Source organism: Colobus angolensis, unplaced genomic scaffold (genome assembly GCF_000951035.1).
Source record: "Colobus angolensis palliatus isolate OR3802 unplaced genomic scaffold, Cang.pa_1.0 Scaffold622, whole genome shotgun sequence".
Lineage (NCBI taxonomy): Eukaryota > Metazoa > Chordata > Mammalia > Primates > Cercopithecidae > Colobus > Colobus angolensis.
Window position 1 is genome coordinate 798,097 of NW_012119844.1, and position 18,251 is coordinate 816,347.

Genomic DNA, 18,251 nt, shown 5'->3' on the forward strand with positions numbered 1-18,251 from the left:
CTGAATATACATATTTTTCCCTTCAGAGGAACCCCTTTGGTTCCTTGGAATTAATCATCCCTTGGACATAGGTGGCATATAAAAATAGGAGCAAAATTCCTAGGTCATAAATTTAGGTATCTTGTAAAGAATGAAGAACTGAAGGTAAGAAAAATCTGAAAGCAATTGAATTAGCAAGGTTAAGTTTTATGCCATTAATGAAACTGGAGAACTAGAAATCTAGATTCTGTTTAGTTTTAGAAAAGTAAATGAAGTTTCATGTTCACATACTTGAGTTCTGTAACTGTGTGCATTTTTAGCCACTTTATATACACTGTGTGGATTACTATGGATATTACCACACATGATCTTATAAAATAAACAGGGTATGTGTTACTTCCCCCATTTTATACAATTTGTAGAGAGGTAATCTATGGCTCAGAGAATGTAAAGGACTATGCCATGGACATAAAGCTATAAGTGCTAGAGACTAGATCAGCTCTTAGACACTGAGATGCCTTCCATTAGACTACCAGCTTCTCAGGAGCAGATAGAATATTACTCATCTATCTTTAATGTTGGTTAACATATATTTTTGCCATTACAGGAAATACTTATTCAATTAACTTTGGGAGAATTTAGACAAAATAACTTATTGCCTGGAAATGTTTGAGGAGGTCATGTCATGTAAGATAGTAATTAGATATTTGCCTAGTCCATGGTATATGTAATGATGATATAAGAAGACTGCATATATAATTGGCATATTTTCATTGTCTCTATTCCCGCTGCTGCTATCCTATTTCAGGCCCTATTATTCTCACTTTAGGTAAGGTAAACTCACAGGCCACCCTTTCTCTATCCTCTTCCATTCTTCTCTCTATCCTGTACCTCTTCCATAAATTCCCTATACACTGTTGTCAATGTATCCCCCTAAAACTACAATTTTAATCATATAACTTTATAACCCTGCTCCTAAATTCCAGTTGTTCCCACAATTCATCTATGTAAAGTTTAAAATCCTTTGTTTAGCAAGCCATTTCCAATTTTACTTGCAATTACTTTTCTAGTGTTATCTTCAGAACATATATGCCATTTATACCAAATTGTAATACTTATGTTTCCACCAAACAAAAGTTAAGATCCAGTATTATGTAAGATGATATAATGATTTTTTTCAAAAAATTTAATCTCTCTTCTCAATAAAGTGTGTTTCTTTATATTTCTCATTTAACTTTCTTCATATTTCACTATATAGGTAGCAGAAAAAAAGTTAAACACTTCAACTGAGATGTAGAAAAAATAATGCACGTACATTTATTTGCATTATTTTTTCTACATCTTAGTTGAAGTGTTTGAAGTTGAAATAATATACCAGCGTAATTCAGAGGCTTACAAATAATGCAATTTTACTTTTAAAAAACAGTGTAAATTCCTCTGGCCTTAACATGTTTTTGTAAAGAAAAATAACAATACCCTGAAATAAGTGAAACATTCTTTTTCTATGGAGATGTACTAGGTTTTCTGTTGACTTTTACTCTATCACATTTCTGTGTGTACTCCTCCCCAGATTTGAGCATTTCCTCATACAGGTTTAATAATTTGTCTAGAGAAGATTTATTTCCAAAACTTAATGAACATTAGACTTGGAAAACCATTTGTCAATTCATTGGTGAAATTATGGCACTCTCAATGTTTTGCAAATTTTCTTTCACCTTATCTTAAATTTCTTTGAATTACTAGTGAGGTGATTTTGCTATGCCTGTGAGCTGAGTCGCTCTTAAACAACAACAACAATAACAAATAAAACTAAAAGTATACTGTAATTTTATGGATTTTAGAAGAGCTCAAAATTTGCTTCTTTTATTTCCTCTCTACAATAATTATATTTAAGGCATTTTCCCTGTTAGATGATCTCAGTAGTGGGTACCTTCAAAAGCACAGAAGGATAGATTTCTATATGCTTTGACTTGTAAGTATGGGTAGGTTATTTTTCTCTATACATCCATCAACAGTTGAAAAAATGAATAAATTCTGGTACATTTATAACTGAAATACTATAAAGCAAGGAGTATGAATCAATCATTCTTATACCCAACCTGGGTTTATCTCACAAACTACTCAGCTTAAGAAATATTATAGGGTTACCAGTACCTTATAGGCCTAACATATATCCTCCCTGAATATATATACTTTTCCCTTCAGAGGAACCCCTTTGGTTCCTTGTAATTAATCATCCCTTGGACATAGGTGGCATATATAAATAAGAGCATAATTCCTAGGTCATAAATTTAGGTATCTTATAAAGAAATCCTGCTGCTGGGTGGCCCCATCTCTTCCATTGATCCCTTCTGCCCTAGAAGTGGTAGAAGCTTCCTGCTCTTACGTCCTCCCAAACCTGCCTGCTGTTTGGCTTGTCAGCTATTCCAATACCTTTGCTATTTGTCTTTATATTAAACTCCCTCTTTGAACTTTTTGGCATGGGCTCTGTTTCCTGACTGGACCCTGACTAATATACTTCATATTTCTTTCTATTTCTTTATTATGTGAGTCAGGATCTCCAATACCATCACATTTCATGAAGAAGTTTAAAACCTCATTGACTGTAAGATTTATTCTTATTTTATGTACCACTTCCAAGGAAAAATGCTGCACAATTAAACTGTGACCCTGTACGTTCTTCTGAATTTTTATTTTACATTTTTATCGAAAGCATATTCCTTTAGAGTTAATTAGACACAGGCTTCTATTATATATTATTCTTATGCATAATACAAAGAAAATCCTGGTGAACAAATGGTTAAGGTCTTCCAAAATTTTTTATATTAAGAGGATAACTCTTCTTGATAACTTTTTATTTAAAAGTGGTAAAACTGTATGCTTTCTCACGCAATATTATAATTTCGTCATCAGGAATGTTAGTAAAGTAAATTTTTTTTTTAATCCATAAAATAAAAGTCATTGTTGCTGTGCTTGTTAGCTAGGTTTACATTGATATCAGAAATAAGAAATCATTCATAAAAGCAACAAATAATATAAAGTAGTTGAGATTCAACTTAGCTAGAAGTAATTCATGAATATTTATTTCTGCTTTGGGAATTTTGAGAAATACTCTTATTCCATAGTTCCCCCTGTACAACCATTTGGTTTGCAAGGGTTAAAAGAGTGTTTTACTATTGTCTGTAGGACTTTCTTCCAAGTTTCTGACTCTCTTTCTATAAGATTTGATGTTGGAGTTTTTGGCATTCATGCATGAATAAGCAATCACAGCTATATTACAACTACTGCCAGTTTGATATACATTATTAAATACCTGAATTGTGAAATTCACTTCAATGTCAGAGATGTATAACCTGAAAATATGTGTTTTATAATTGATGAGATTGATAGTTTTACCTTGAGTTTTATTTTTATCTGTGAGAATTCTTTGCGCCTGAGTTGATGTTGCCTTCTTACAGGGAGGATTTGCCAGTTGCCTAGAGCCACTTCCAACCTTGAAGCACTTTAAATTATATACTTTGCTCAAGATATTTTCTGGCCATGCAGGTAGTATGAATTTGGACTATAAATTCCTGGGAGGAGCCAGCTTGTGGTTATAAATGTGTATTCTTAGGGGAGATTTTTTTTTTCCCGTTCTATCCAGTATCAAGGTTGAGATCAACAAGTTTTTTTTTTTTTTTTTTTTGCTGTTCCTTCTGTATGTTGTTCTTTGTGTTGTTTGGCTTTCATTTGATTTGACGTTTCTTTCCTATTTACTCTTACACCTTTGGGTCTCATCTTTATGAGGGGCTTTCTCTTATATCCACACCTTGGGCAACTGGGCTTTATCTGTTGATTCCGCTTTCATACCCACACAGTTATCATTGTAGAAACTGAAATCTCCAGGATTTCACAAAATGTCTCAGGGTGAGGCTGACTTTGGTGTTGACTTACCTCCTAGGTTTCACTTTGACTTCTGCAGAATTCTTCCTTTTGAGTCAGCACAGCAGTACGTTAAAAAAAAAAAAAAAGGTATTCTTTTTTAGTTGAGAGAATGATTAGAGTAACTAGTCTGCTATCTGACTACCCTGGGAACTCATTCATTCATTCATTCATTCAGAATGATAGCTTTAAGATGAAAACAAAGTGTCATTATGCAATTACAGTAGTGACACATTAACTATTCTGAGAAATAAATGTTTCATGTATTTCATTAATTTGAAGGACTACCTTAGCCTTATTCTTGTCTTCCTAAGTTCTAGCTTGGATATCAAAGTCATTAATGGAAATGGAAAACCTTGAGACAAGAAATTTCAATATTTTTTTGAGTTGAAATTTATGAAGGCAGGTTTTCATGACTGATTTTAACATTTGGAGTCAATTAACATTTTCTGAGACAGAAGACATGGTCAGTACTATCACAATTTTTGTTTATATTAATTATCACATATTTAAAAGCCTTTTGGTTTACAGTTTACAGTAAGTCAGACTACATACTGTCTATTATAAAATTGCCACATCCCTCAGAATACCTTTCTTAAACGGAACAATTAGCAGAATCTGGCTTAATAAATAATTCTACCTAATGTCAGTCATACTAAGAAGGTTTATTCTATCACATATTATTCAAATGGATAGAATGTCAGACTATGCAACCACAAATTATAATGATGAGGCAGCATAACTGTGAAATGTGAGGTGTCAAGAGAGACAGATAAATAAGAGTTGCTGCAATTAGACATATAGAAAGGTTTTTGTGTGCTGGTTTGCTTGTTTGATTGGCTAGGTGTAGAATTCTAGGCTTGATTATTTTAAACATGCATAAGAAAAACAATGGGTCTTAGGCTATACCTACATGGAGTGAAAAGCACAGTCACCTAGAAGTGAGTACAAATATTGTATTTCTGAATGGTTAATATGTTTACTTTGAGACACACTGTATGGTTAAACTAGGCAGTGAAAGTAGATAAAATTTGTAGCGCTGTTTGCTGACTCATGGCATGCTATTTCCATAAGTAGATATGTTAGTTAAAGAGACAGCTGTGAATAGCGATAGGGTCTGCATTTATGATTAGATTAGGTTAAATAATTTTGTTATTTGCTCTTCCTCTTTTAGTATACTCATCAAGCTTATAATAATGTTACCACTTTTCCCATTGACCGTAAAATCTATGAGGGGAGAGCAATTGGCTATTCTCTCTGTAGCTCACTGCCTGTCAGAGTGTATATATATATATACACACACACACATATATACACACATGTATGTGTGGGTATTACATATACACGCAAATATACATCCATATGTTTATTTACATTTTAAAATTCATTTGTTACAGCTGAAAATTGAAGAACAGTTTTTGTAGACCCCAGCCAGAGAAAGTACTGTTTATTAAGCTTTGTTTCTTTTTCTGAATGCTGCCCCCTCCCCAACATACACAGTTACAATGAGCGTGATTGTCATTCAGTTCAGAAAACAAGACAAAACACTCAGTTTTGATTTTTCAATGCTAGGAATGAATTTGCACTGGCATAGGAAGATCCTCAGCTTTGCCAGTAAAGGACTTGCAGTTTCAAACCAGCAAACCAGAAGGTAACTCTAAGCACAAACTATTTTCCATTTCCAATCCTTAGTTCTCTCACCATAGAATAAAACATTCAAAGAATATACATCTGGCAGCAAAGTAAATGCCATTTGGTTGATGACATAATTTCCCTATTAGGCAAAAATTCTAAAGGCAATTGGTCTAGTCTGAAGTAAACTTTTAAATAAATTAACAGACCTGTTAATCTTTACTACCATTCTGGGAATTTTCTTATTTTCTCTCCTGTGCAGATTCATTTCTTGGATCACATGTCTTTCTCTTTCCTGGTTTATTCCTCTGCTTTGGTGGTACATACCCTCTGGTAGCTTTTGGGAAAAGGGCACATGAGAGGTTAATTTTTTGAGTTCTTACATGTCTGAAGATGTCTTTATACAACTGTCACATTTGATTTGCTATGTATAGAATTCAAGGTTGGAAATAATCTTTCATCAGAATTTTGAAAGCAATGTCTACTAGCTTCCAGTGTTATTTTAAGAACTACAATGCCATTCTAAATTCTGATTTTTTGTAAGTAAGTACACTGTATTTTCCCTTTGAAGCTTGATAAATCATCTTTTTATCCCCAGTGTTTTGAAATTGTGCTATAACATGCTTTGATAAAGGTCTCATATATTGTGTTGAGCACTTGTTGGATACTTATTACTCTAGAAATGTGTGTTCTTCAGTTGTGGGAAATTTTTTCGTATTATTTATTTGATCATTTTTTTCTCTGTTTTCTTTCTTCTCTCTTTCTGAATCTCCTAATTTTTCAATAGTAGGCTTTTGACTTAGAATCTCTCTCTTTTTATGGAGTAAAAATAATGTTTATCTGAGTCTCCCTTATAATCCTATCACTTAGTGAGAAACCCTTTTAATATTTTGCTATGAAAACTATAGTGTGTGTGTGTGTGTTTCGTCATACCGTGTATATTACTTTGATATTCAATAACAATGTATCTTGGACATTTTCAAAGTCTCTATTTTTAAGATGACTGCACAATATTCCATTTTATGAATGTACTATTATTTAATTATTCCTTTATTGAAGGTTATTTAAGATTTTTATATTTTATTTATATAAAAATCTTCAGTGAAAAATTATTGTATATATATCTGTGTATACTTACATGATCGTATCTGTGGGATAATATTCTGGAATTGCTATAATGAGGTCAGTGAATAAAGTACTAGATTTTTAAGTTTATAGCATACATTTTATAATATTTTAATAGTCACTTTGCTGCTTTAATTGCTACCTAGGATGTTATCAGAATTGCTTTTTTCTTGTAATTAGGATTGTACTTATTCCTGATTTTTTATTGCACAGCAAGCAGTTGCCATAGTTGTAATCTTAATTGGTTATGAATCAACTTAAGGGCCTGCAGAATGTTTATAAATAAAGAGAAAGACAGACCAAATAAGCCATGACATGACTAACTCATTGCCATAATGGCATAAACTTTACTATCAAACATACAAATTTTACATATCCCATTTAGCTACTTCATCGGCCCAGAAATAAAATACACAGATTTGTCAAGATAACGGGAATAAGGATTGTCTGTTTCCCAGATTACTTCCAAGAAAAGAATGTGTCAGAAGTTGTGAATAATTGCTGTGCAGATGTGTAGAAAGCTTGCTTTTCCTAGGATGTTAAGACATCATTCACAGAACCAAGGTGGCTTCATAAAATTCTAGTCTGTCTCAGGGATTTTTGGGTAGATGACATCCTATACTCATATGCCAGGAACTCTAGTCCCCATTAGTCAATTTTATCATTTCTAAAATATGTGTAGAGTACTAACGTACTTATATGTATTATTTGAGAAATAACTAATAAATATGATTGTCCAACATGACAAAAGCGTAAAGGGCTATACAGAAACAAATACATTTCTTCTAAATTAAACCTTATTCTCTTTAGAATGTGAGAAACAATCAACTATACATATTTCACTTGGCACATAGTTTATTGTAGCTTTCAACAAATATTAAACACTAATTGTCATTGTTATACATGTATTTTGGTGTTCAGAAACATGTTTGAGAATAACTAAGCTCAAGAAATTAATGAAAACATGCAGAGTCCTATTTAATATCACTTGAGTTATAAAATATAGCAAACTTTAGAAGTGAATAATAAGAGGTAGTGGCTGAAAATGAACATAGATAGCACAAAACTTATTAATTACAATCATAGTGGATTATTAGGGCAGATTAGGGTCAACTGTGAACATGTTTCTTATATTTTGAGGATGATGACTTAAAAATACCCAAATGTTCCATTTTGCCTGTGCCATAGAGAAAGTGCACAGTTTTCTGGACCTTGATACTAAATCTTTTGGCTATTTCTTTGCCTGATCATTTTCTTCATTTAGAATAAATGACCCATATCTTGTTTATTCCATGAGTATTCCATACTTTTGATGAAAACAAAACAAAAAACTTCCCTTACTCCTTCCTTACATTTACTTTTTCATCTCCTGCGTCTCTCTAGAGCTCAGTGACCCAAGTTCAGGCTCCACTCTGCTATTGACTTGCTCTACTTGTCATTTTAACTCTCTAGGCTTTATTGTCCTTATCTCTTTAATAAGATATTTAAAGAAAATGATTGCTATGGTCTCTTCCAGTTTTATATTTTGAGATTATAAAAAGGTAAATCCCTCCATAACCCTTCAGTGGCTTTCTACTGTGCTAACAATAAAGTCAAAACTTTCTTCCATGGTCTATAAGACTTTATATTTTCAGCCCTGCCTGTATTTCCTATTTCCATTTCATGCCACAACACTACAAGCCAGCCACATGAGTTTCCTATTCTTTTAAGAATCAGCTCAAATATCACTTTCTCAGAAAAGTTTTCCTTGACTCCTTTATTTACTTAAGCCACCTTTTAAATTTCTCTCAAACTCTCTATCACAACCAGTTATTATCTTTGTTTCTTCTCATGCCAGATTAGGATGTTAGCTCCATAGTGATGGCACCTGGTTTATCTTATTTACCACTGTATTTTCAGTGCCAGCACATTATCTGGCACATAAAATGTATTAAAAAAATACTTGCTAAATATTTGTTGTTGGAAAGAGACTGATATGTATAGAAATGATATATTAACTAAAAAGAAGGGACAAAGGGGCCTGGTGGTATGTTATAGTGTTTACAATTGTCAATAAGACCCTGTAGTCTACTCATAACAACCATATAGCCAAACAGTCAATCTAAATTGACATCCCAGGCGGCTCTGGTATAAACCATAGGAGAAATTACAACATTTGATGACTTTTTCTCAGGAAGATAGTCCTGTTGAGAGGCTTGAGAGTGCCTTGGTGTATTTATAGGACCTCATTGTTCTCTAACTAGGGCTTTCTTCTTTTCTCTTCTCAGATTAGACTCCAGAGATAATGATATTAGGAAATCTAAACTGAAATGGACCCCAGAGCAATTGAAGAAAGAAAGAGTCAAGGTGAGGCTTTATAAAATATTTTATTACTGAGTTTTCTGTTTTTGTTGTTGTTGTTACAATAGTGCTAGGGTATAGGACTAGAAAAAAGTTTTTTTAAAAAAACAGAATTTACGATTTAGTCAAGTGTCTATGTGATTTAGCCCAAACCCTAGGAGTAAAGAAGTTAATAACTTTTTTCAAAAATAATAAAACCAAACAACGCAAACACACACACACACACACACACACACACACACACACACACATACATATATGAAATCAAACATATTATTATAGAATATCTTTAGATAAATAGATTTTCTCCCGAAAGTGTATCCACAACATTTACAGTATACAACTAAAATAAGTCCACAATACTTTGTCTGTTGAAATGAGAACTAAATGGGCACTGAAGATGACTGAATTGATCTCAGAGAAAAGGTATTTTTCTTTTTCCCTAGATATCCAACAGGAAGTGTTTTATTTTAATATTAGCTTTGTCACTACCCACATTTATATGGATAAATATGATTGATTGTTATGAAATTTATATCATAGCTATTTTTCCTACTTTGAACAAAGTGCCCTTTCTCATTCACATTCACCTGCTGTCTTCCATGTGTCACAGAGGAATCTACTGCCATGTGAGAAATGAGCCATTTATCCAAAGAAAATTGCAGCCTGCTAAGACCCATTCTTTAACTTATCTTACCATAGAAGTCAATGACAATGACTAAGGTGAGACTGTTTACTCCGGCAACATATGCAGATGCATCTTATTTATACTTCTTACTGTAAATAACAGTCATGTTAATCAAATAACACCACAAAATTTGAATTGCTTTGTGTTATGCCTGAGATGGACATTGTACTCACCACATGCTTATCCATAGTGTGGGGAACTGTGGTATGATAGCAGTTGGAAGACAGAGGTGCCATGGTTGGAAACAAAACCCTAAATTGCAAGGAGGAAACAATTGCCTGAAAAGAGACTCCAGATGAGCCCTGTAACTAGAGCAGTTTTGAGGGTATAAGATATATACAAATATGAGCCTGTAGTCACAGCTACCCAGGAGGCTGAGGCAGGAGGATTGCATGAGTTCAGGAGTTAGAGCTGCAGTGAGCTATGATTGTGCCACTGCAGTCTGGCCTGGGCAATAGAGGCCCCTCATCTCTAAAAAACAAATATATGAAAGAAAAAGAAAGAAAGAAAGAAAAAGAAAGACAGAAAGAAAGAAAAAGAAAGACAGAAAGACAGAAAGAAAGAAAGAAAAAGAAAGAAGAAATAGTTGCACAATTAGTTATAGATTTTAAAGTTATATCATATTAATTCTCTCATTTGAAGCTCATTAGCTGGGGAGTTAACAGGGCAGTCATATGTTTTTTTTTTAGCGATGAAACAAATGTATTGCTTTTTTGTTTTTTTTGGCAGAGTCTCACTCCTGTCACCCAGGCTGGAGTGTAATGGTGCAATCTTGGCTCACTGCAACTTCCATCTTCCAGATTCAAGCAATTCTCCTGCCTCAGCCTCCCAAGTAGCTGGGATTACAGGCACCCACCATCATGCCCGGCTAATTTTTGTATTTTTAGTAGAGACGGGGTTTCACCATGTTGGCCAGGCTGGTCTCAAACTCCCAACCTCGAATGATCTGCCACCTTGGCCTTCCAAAGTGCTGGGATTACAGGCATGAGCCACCGCGCCCAGCCAAATGTATTGCTCTTAATAGACACTCAATTAGTGGTTAGTGAAAGTAAGGGGACACTTCACTTTGGCATTTACCGATATGTTTACATTATAACATAATTAAAGAGATCTCCACTGATTTATTTTCTATATGTCTGGGTAGAAGGATGACGACCATGAGCAAATAAATTTTGACTCTGCTCTTTTGGTATTTTAACTGATCACATATAATATTAGAAATCTTGTGTTGGCTATATAAAATTTGTTATTACAAGAAATCAAGGTAGCTTCATGAAGGTTATCTAATATATTTTGTTATTTTTCAAGTATCAATTTGACTCCTTTCCACCCTGGTTAAAAGTTTACATTTTATTTCATATTCGGCACATATCTAATTAAGTTTAAACTGAATGCAAGCATGGTATAGGGCATAAATTATTTAAAAGGAAGCCATTTGTCATTGCAGTGAAATTTGGTCATGGGATTTGTGGCAGCTGTCAGTTCAATGAAGTGCTGCCCACTTACTTTATCTTTGAATCATTTCATTTTTCTATGTTCACACCTCCATTATTCATGCTTATTCCCGGGGACTAGCTGCTATTTTGTTCCACAATAAGGGGCATAGTTTTCAACTTTCTCTACTTCTAGAAGGCACACTTTCAGGCCGGGCACAGTGGCTCACTCCTGTAATCCCGGCACTTTGGGAGGCCGAGGCGGGCAAATCACCTGAGGTCAGGAGTTTGAGACCAGCCTGGCCAACATAATGAAACCTCATCTCCACTAAAAATACAAAAATTAGCCAGATGTGGTGGCAGATGCCTGTAATCCCAGCTACTGGGGAGGCTGAAACTGAAGAATTGCTTGAACCTGGGAGGCGGAAGTTGCAGTGAGCTGAGATCGCACCACTGCATGTGAGAGCAGGAGATTCTGTCTCAAAACAAACAAACAACAACAACAACAACAAAAATCAGAAGGCACACTTTCTTGTAAGTTTATGAACAAAAATGACCAATGCTTATTATTGTAGTGAAATCAATACTCTGATTTCTTTGCAAAAAGTTAATTAGTTCCAATTCTTTGTACCCTGATAATTAAAAACTCAATTTTTAAAATTCAACAAAAACATTAACACATTCCTTTTATCATCTTTAAGCAGCTTTCAGCCATAATATTTTAAATTGGATGAACATCTCATAGGACAAGACACTTAAATTTGTTAGTATTTCTTATGTTTTAATGAAATATTAACAATGACAGCCCTCCACATTTCTTTTAACATTCATTAGGTCACTTAGGCCATATAGTGCATGAAGAAATAATTATCATCAAAACGCTGTCTCTTACTCAATATGAAAAGCATTCTGATTCAAATTTAATCAAACAATTATTGAGGACAATGCTAAGGGAATGAGATGTATCTTTTTATTTATGAAGACTAAAAATAACCTCTTTGCTGTGGCTAGGAATGCTTTATCCAAGGATGGTCCGAGAAACTCAAGAGAAGACTCAAGAAAACCTGTGGTTTTAGTAGCTTAATGAAACAGCAGAGCCTTTACTTGAAGAACTGTAATTATAAAGACCTACAATTATCCTGCTAAATCAGGATGGGGAATTCTGAGCACCTCACAGTAAGTATCTAGAGGTCTGAAAGAACCAAGAACACCTGGAGATTCTGAGCAGGTACATGACCTGAGGCAGGGTGAGCTTCATGGGGGTGTGAGCTGTGCAATTGCACAGGGCCAAAGACTCAGAAGAGCCCCATACATGGTTTAATGTTCTGCTTTTGCTTTTTTGAATGCTTACCAATTTTTCAATAAGGGGCTCCACATTTTTATTTTGTTCTGGGCCCTGCAAATATGTAGTCAGTCCTGACTAAAGGCCATGTGAGAGAGCAGTACTTGGATGAGGTACTTGGATAGTGAAAGACTCATGCTAGCAGTTTCGCCAGCTGGGTACACTGAACAAACCAGAGCAGAGAGCAGCAAAACACTTTTAGGAGGGTAATACTGATTTGGAGAACAGCGAATATTTTTGGAGGACTTGTGAAGAGAAAAGGGGGAAGAACGAAGAAGGATGTTCCCTTTTGGTACCTTGTGTCCTACATTATTTTAAGTATATTTTCCAACTGGCTTTCAGTATCACCATTTTCCAAACATTTACAATTGCCCACTCTTATCAAGGGTAAACATGCATTTCTCCAATACAAGTTTCCTGTTTATTAACTTAAAACTTACATACTGTATTACTATAAAATGGTTATTTACCAACATTATCCAATAGAAATATAGTGTGACCCACAAATGAGAAGCACATATATATGTGAAATACATATGTAGTAGCTAAATTTTAAAAAAGAAACAAGTGGAATTAACTTTAATAATGCTCTTTAATTAAGCTAATATATAAAAATATCATTTCAACAGGACATAAATGTAAAAATCATAATGAAATATCTCACTTTAAAAATTTTAAGTCTTTAAAATTTCTTGTACATTTTAAACTCCTGCTGTCTTATTTCAGACTTGCCATGTTTCAAGTATTCAATAGCCATGTGTGGCTAATGGCTACTACATTAAATACTGCAGTTTTATATATTTTAAAATATATAAAATATAAGTTAGAGATCTAAGAGAACAAAATAAAAGCCCTAAATTTTAATATTTTCTGCATACATCCTAGTGGATGGCCTTTCAGATCGCCTGGGTGTAGAAATCTCACATTGAAAACTAGTGGTCTAGAATAATGAGAATTTTTCAAGGTTTTAGGTATGACAACTCTAAAAGATGAAGTGATATTTTTATACCATGATTAGCACTGACATAAGTATAACACACACACACTTGCACACATACACACACATGCACACACACACGTGCATGCACACACACACATTTCCTTCAAGAGAAGAGAACCTCAGCCCTATTCCTCGATAGAATGTTTATCAACTTTCACATTGTAGAAGAGTATGTGGGTTGGGATATATTTTGGTAGCTATCTTTGGAAACTACAGTCTGCCACAATTACCTACCACTGTGTAAAGCTGAAGCTCTAGGAAACTACACTATACTGACTCCTCTAGCATAGAACTTCATTACTTCTATGCACATCACATTTCTGTTTGGGAAGCTCAGAAACAGATGTGAGAAAACTCGAATATTAGTTAGGATCCATCAGTTCATGGAAGACTTTTTGTGCCATGCCATGAAGCTTGAACTTTATCTCATTTGGTGATTATTTTCAGCCAGGGAATAGCATAATCAGAGTTGTGTATTTAAATAGGTTCCTTTGACTGCAGCAGGAGGATGGATTTAAGAGGCCAACACAGGGCCTAGGGCAAGTAGAAAACAAACTAGTGTATTATAACAATGATCTCAGCTTGCTCACCAAATCTCATCAGATACACATGCTTGCTTCTTAAGATGTTCTACTTGGAGCACTTGTCAAGTGAAGTTCCGAAAATAGTAAGTTAGAAAGAAGGAATTGAAAAAGCCAGTAGTGGCCAGGAGCAGTGACTCATGTCTGTAATCCCAGCACTTCGGGAGGCCCAGGCAGCAGATCACTTGAGGAATCTGAGACCAGCCTGAGCAACATGGTGAAATCCCATCTTTACAAAAAAATCCCAAAATTAGCCAGGTGGTGGTGCATGCTTGTGGTCCCAGCTACTCGGGAGGGTGAGGTGGAAGGATCGCTAGAGCCTGGGAGGTGGCGGCTGCAGTGATCTGAGATCACATCACTGCACTACAGCCTGGGTAACAGAGCAAGACCCTGTCTCAAAAGAAACAAAACAAAACAAAACAAAACAAAACCCTGTCATGAAATGTTAAGTGTTTGAATCTTAAGGACTTCATCGGAGCCTACACTGACGTCCACTCCTTTTTCCTTTTCCACATTGCCCTTCTGCTTTCCTACAAATTCAAACAAAGGTAATTTATTTTAAATGAAAGAGATTCTAAGTGAAGACACCTTCAGCTATCTCTACAGTGCCCATAAGTCCTAAAGAAATCTAAGGCCTAGAGAGTAGGGGTGGAGATGGTTGATGTCAGGGCTATGCTGGGACCATTGAGGGATGTTCCACAAATGTCTCTCAAAGCAATTGATCTATACTTTTCAAAATGTCAATACCATAGAAAACAAGCAAATTGTTCTAGATTGAAGGATATTTAAAAATATGATAACTAAATGCAATTCTGAATTGAATCCTGGATTGAAAAAAATTACTATAACGAACATTATTGGGACCACTGTAGAAACTTGAATGTGGACTACATACTGAGTAATACTATTGTATCAATATAAATTTCTTAAATTTAATAATTTTAAGATAATTAGATAAAAGAATGCTCCTATTCTTAACAGATGCATGCTGAAGTATTGCAGTGTGAAGGATCATCGTATCTGTGACTTAAGCTTACTCTTACATGACTCAGCAAAAATAATTGAAATATACTTACATATATATTTCTCTATTATGTAGAAAATCATAAAGCAAATGTGACAAACTGTTACCAGTTAAATATCTTAGTAAAGAAGTACAGGTATTAATTTAATTATTTTTATAATTTCTCTGAAGATTTGAATTTTTCAAAAAGATCTATTTTAGAGATTCATAAATAGTTACAAATATAATAATATGATGTCTGAAAGATCTGCTTCAGAATAATGGAAGGTGGGGAGTGAGAGTGGGTGGAGGTACAGATGAAATAATTATCAAGAGTTAAAGATTGTTGAAGCTGGGTGATGGGTACATAGGAATTCATTTTACTATTCTTTCTACTTCGGTGTGTGTGAAAATTTCAATTCTAAAAGATTTAAAAAGAAGACAATAATTAGAGGCACTAAACAAGGAAAAGTATGGTACCCTATTCCCAAAAATAAGTAAAAAGAAACAATGCTAATGTTAACAGAAGAAATTCCATTAAATTGTAACTTTGCCAATTCTACTTTAATGTGTTGGAGGGAGCACGTATTAAATATCACATTCTTTCATAAACAATTTTTGGATGATGCTGGTGTATTGGTGCCTTAGCATATATTTAATTTGCCTATTAGGTAATGCAGCATCGATTAAAGTATGGAGAGAAATTAAAAAGAAAATTAGGGAATTGTATAAAAGATTTATTCTGGTTGAAAAAGTTACATGAAAAAATGAGAAACTTACTGGAGGGTCTCTATTTTTTCTAACCCTAGCTTGTACAAGTATTGATCCATAAAAAACTATGAAATAAGTTGTTAAAAATCTAAATACTTCCATGCTTTATAAAAGCTTTAGAGAATAACAGTTTTCTAGCACAGCTGTTTTCCTTTCATGACCCCTCTTAATCAATCAACACAGAAAAGTTCATCTGCCAAACATTTGTCAGAAATAATTCATATAAAATCCCAAATTCTTGATGAGGTGCAAGCTCTCATTTCACACTTGCAGTGCTTTTTCAAAATTTCCTAGGTGACACTTCCCCAAACACAGATTTACACAAACATAAAAAATAATTCTCCCAGAATTATGAGTTCTATTATGAGATCAGTTATGAGAGCCCTTGAACAGCACACAAAAATACAGGATACTTTGTGTTGTTTTATGGATTATGAAGGGATTAACACTGGTAGAGGGCTTTAATGGGGTGAAATGTTGTGTAACACACTACAGTGAACACGTAAGTCTCTTGTTCATTCCGTTGTCTAAGAGATTTACACTCACCCTCAAAAGTGAAGTATCTGCATGCTATTTTATATTTTCAGTTAGCATCAGAGAATTTCATATCATATTAACAAACCCTGAACACTGCAGAGGCTGTTAGTATTAGAATAAAGTAATTTTAATCCATGCTACACAGGCCTTACCTGTTATACAAAAAAACTGTCCACCAATTTCAAGGGTGATGTGGAAAAGTTCATTATCAGCAATAAGTAGGGTAGTTATAGAACAAATATATACATGGTATATAAAACCTGCTTGGCTAGTCTTACAGATATTATTTTACATATTTTTATTCAATAATTAAAATACAGAAGTAGTTAATATCACTAGGTATCTCATCAGAAATACTGAATATAGGTTTTGAATCCTAACAGACACACATATTCATAACCATCAGATAGTATGATAAATTCTGACCATATATATGATATTATGTATTGTGAAACTTCTTTCATCATTCAAGTATAAAAATAAAAAAAGTTTCTTAAATTTTCCTATTGTTAATATAAATATAGAGGTATCCTGAGAAGCCCCCAGATGGCAGGGTGTGTGACCCTCCCCACCCTCCCCACTGGTAGCCAAACAGGCAATGCCTGTTGCAGCTTCTGGCCCAGTGATCTTGCTTGTGTGTGGACTTAGCCAGTGGATGCAGCCTCCTCTTGCCCTGGAATCGCTAAGACAACAGGGTGAGCAACTCCATCCAACCCTGCCTCTCATAGCCAGACAGCCACACCTGCTAGAGCTTTGAGCCTAGAGGTCCCATTTCTGCCTGATCTCCGCAGGCAGGTGCAATCCTGTATTTGCCTGGGAAGCACTCAGATGGAAGATTAGGACTGACCCAGCAAGGAAACGGCCTGTCTGCCAACAGCAGTCCCTGCCTGAGGGAGCTCCGTGGAACAGAACACCCAACAAAAGAGATGCAGGCATAGAGACAGTAATTAGAGGGGGCTCATCGAAGATCCAGGAGTGGATTAGAATCAAAGCCAGTCTACTAAACTCACCTTATGCGATAATCAAACCCTCAAGCATCAAAGAGGAAAAAAGCAAAAAGTTACATCCAAGGGGCAGCAACTTCTTTTTTTTTATTATTATACTTTAAGTTTTAGGGTACATGTGCATAACGTGCAGGTTTGTTACATATGTATACATGTGCCATGTTGGTGTGCTGCACCCATTAACTCGTCATTTACATTAGGCATATCTCCTAATGCTATCCCTCCCCTCTCCCCACACCCCACAACAGGCCCTGGTATGTGATGTTCCCCTTCCTGTGTCCAAGTGTTCTCATTGTTCAATTCTCACCTATGAGTGAGAACATGCAGTGTTTGGTTTTTTCTCCTTGCGATAGTTGGCTGAGAATGATGGTTTCCAGATTCATCCATGTCCCTACAAAGGACATGAACTCATCCTTTTTTATGGCTGCATAGTATTCCATGGTGTATATATGCCACATTTTCTTAATCCAGTCTATCATTGGTGGATATTTGCATTGGTTCCAAGTCTTTGCTATTGTGAATAGTGCCGCACTAAACATATGTGTGCATGTGTCTTTATAGTAACATGATTTATAATCCCTTGGGTATATACCCAGTAATGGAATGGCTGGGTCAAATGGTATTTCCAGTTCTAGATCCTTGAGGAATCACCACGCTGTCTTCCACAATGGTTGAACAAGTTTACAGTCCTACCAGCAGTGTGAAAGTGTTCCTGTTTCTCCATTTCTTCTAGATTTTCTAGTTTATTTGTGTACAGGTGTTTATAGTATTCTCTGATGGTAGTTTGTATATCTGTGGCATCGGTGGTGATATCCCCTTTATCATTTTTTATTGCATCTATTTGATTCTTCTCTCTTTTCGTCTTTTTTAGCCTTGCTAGCAGTCTATCCATTTT

The 18,251-nt window shown here is 34.9% G+C and overlaps 1 protein-coding gene across 1 annotated transcript in view; it reads left to right on the top strand.

Annotated features, from left to right (window-relative positions):
• The window catches only part of LOC105527432, a 126,324-nt gene that overhangs the window by 60,035 nt on the left and 48,038 nt on the right, over window positions 1–18,251 (top strand). The window contains exon 3 of the mRNA XM_011963753.1: window positions 8,925–9,003. Coding sequence (XP_011819143.1) covers window positions 8,925–9,003 — 79 coding nt within the window. The remainder of the gene's footprint in view (window positions 1–8,924; window positions 9,004–18,251) is intronic.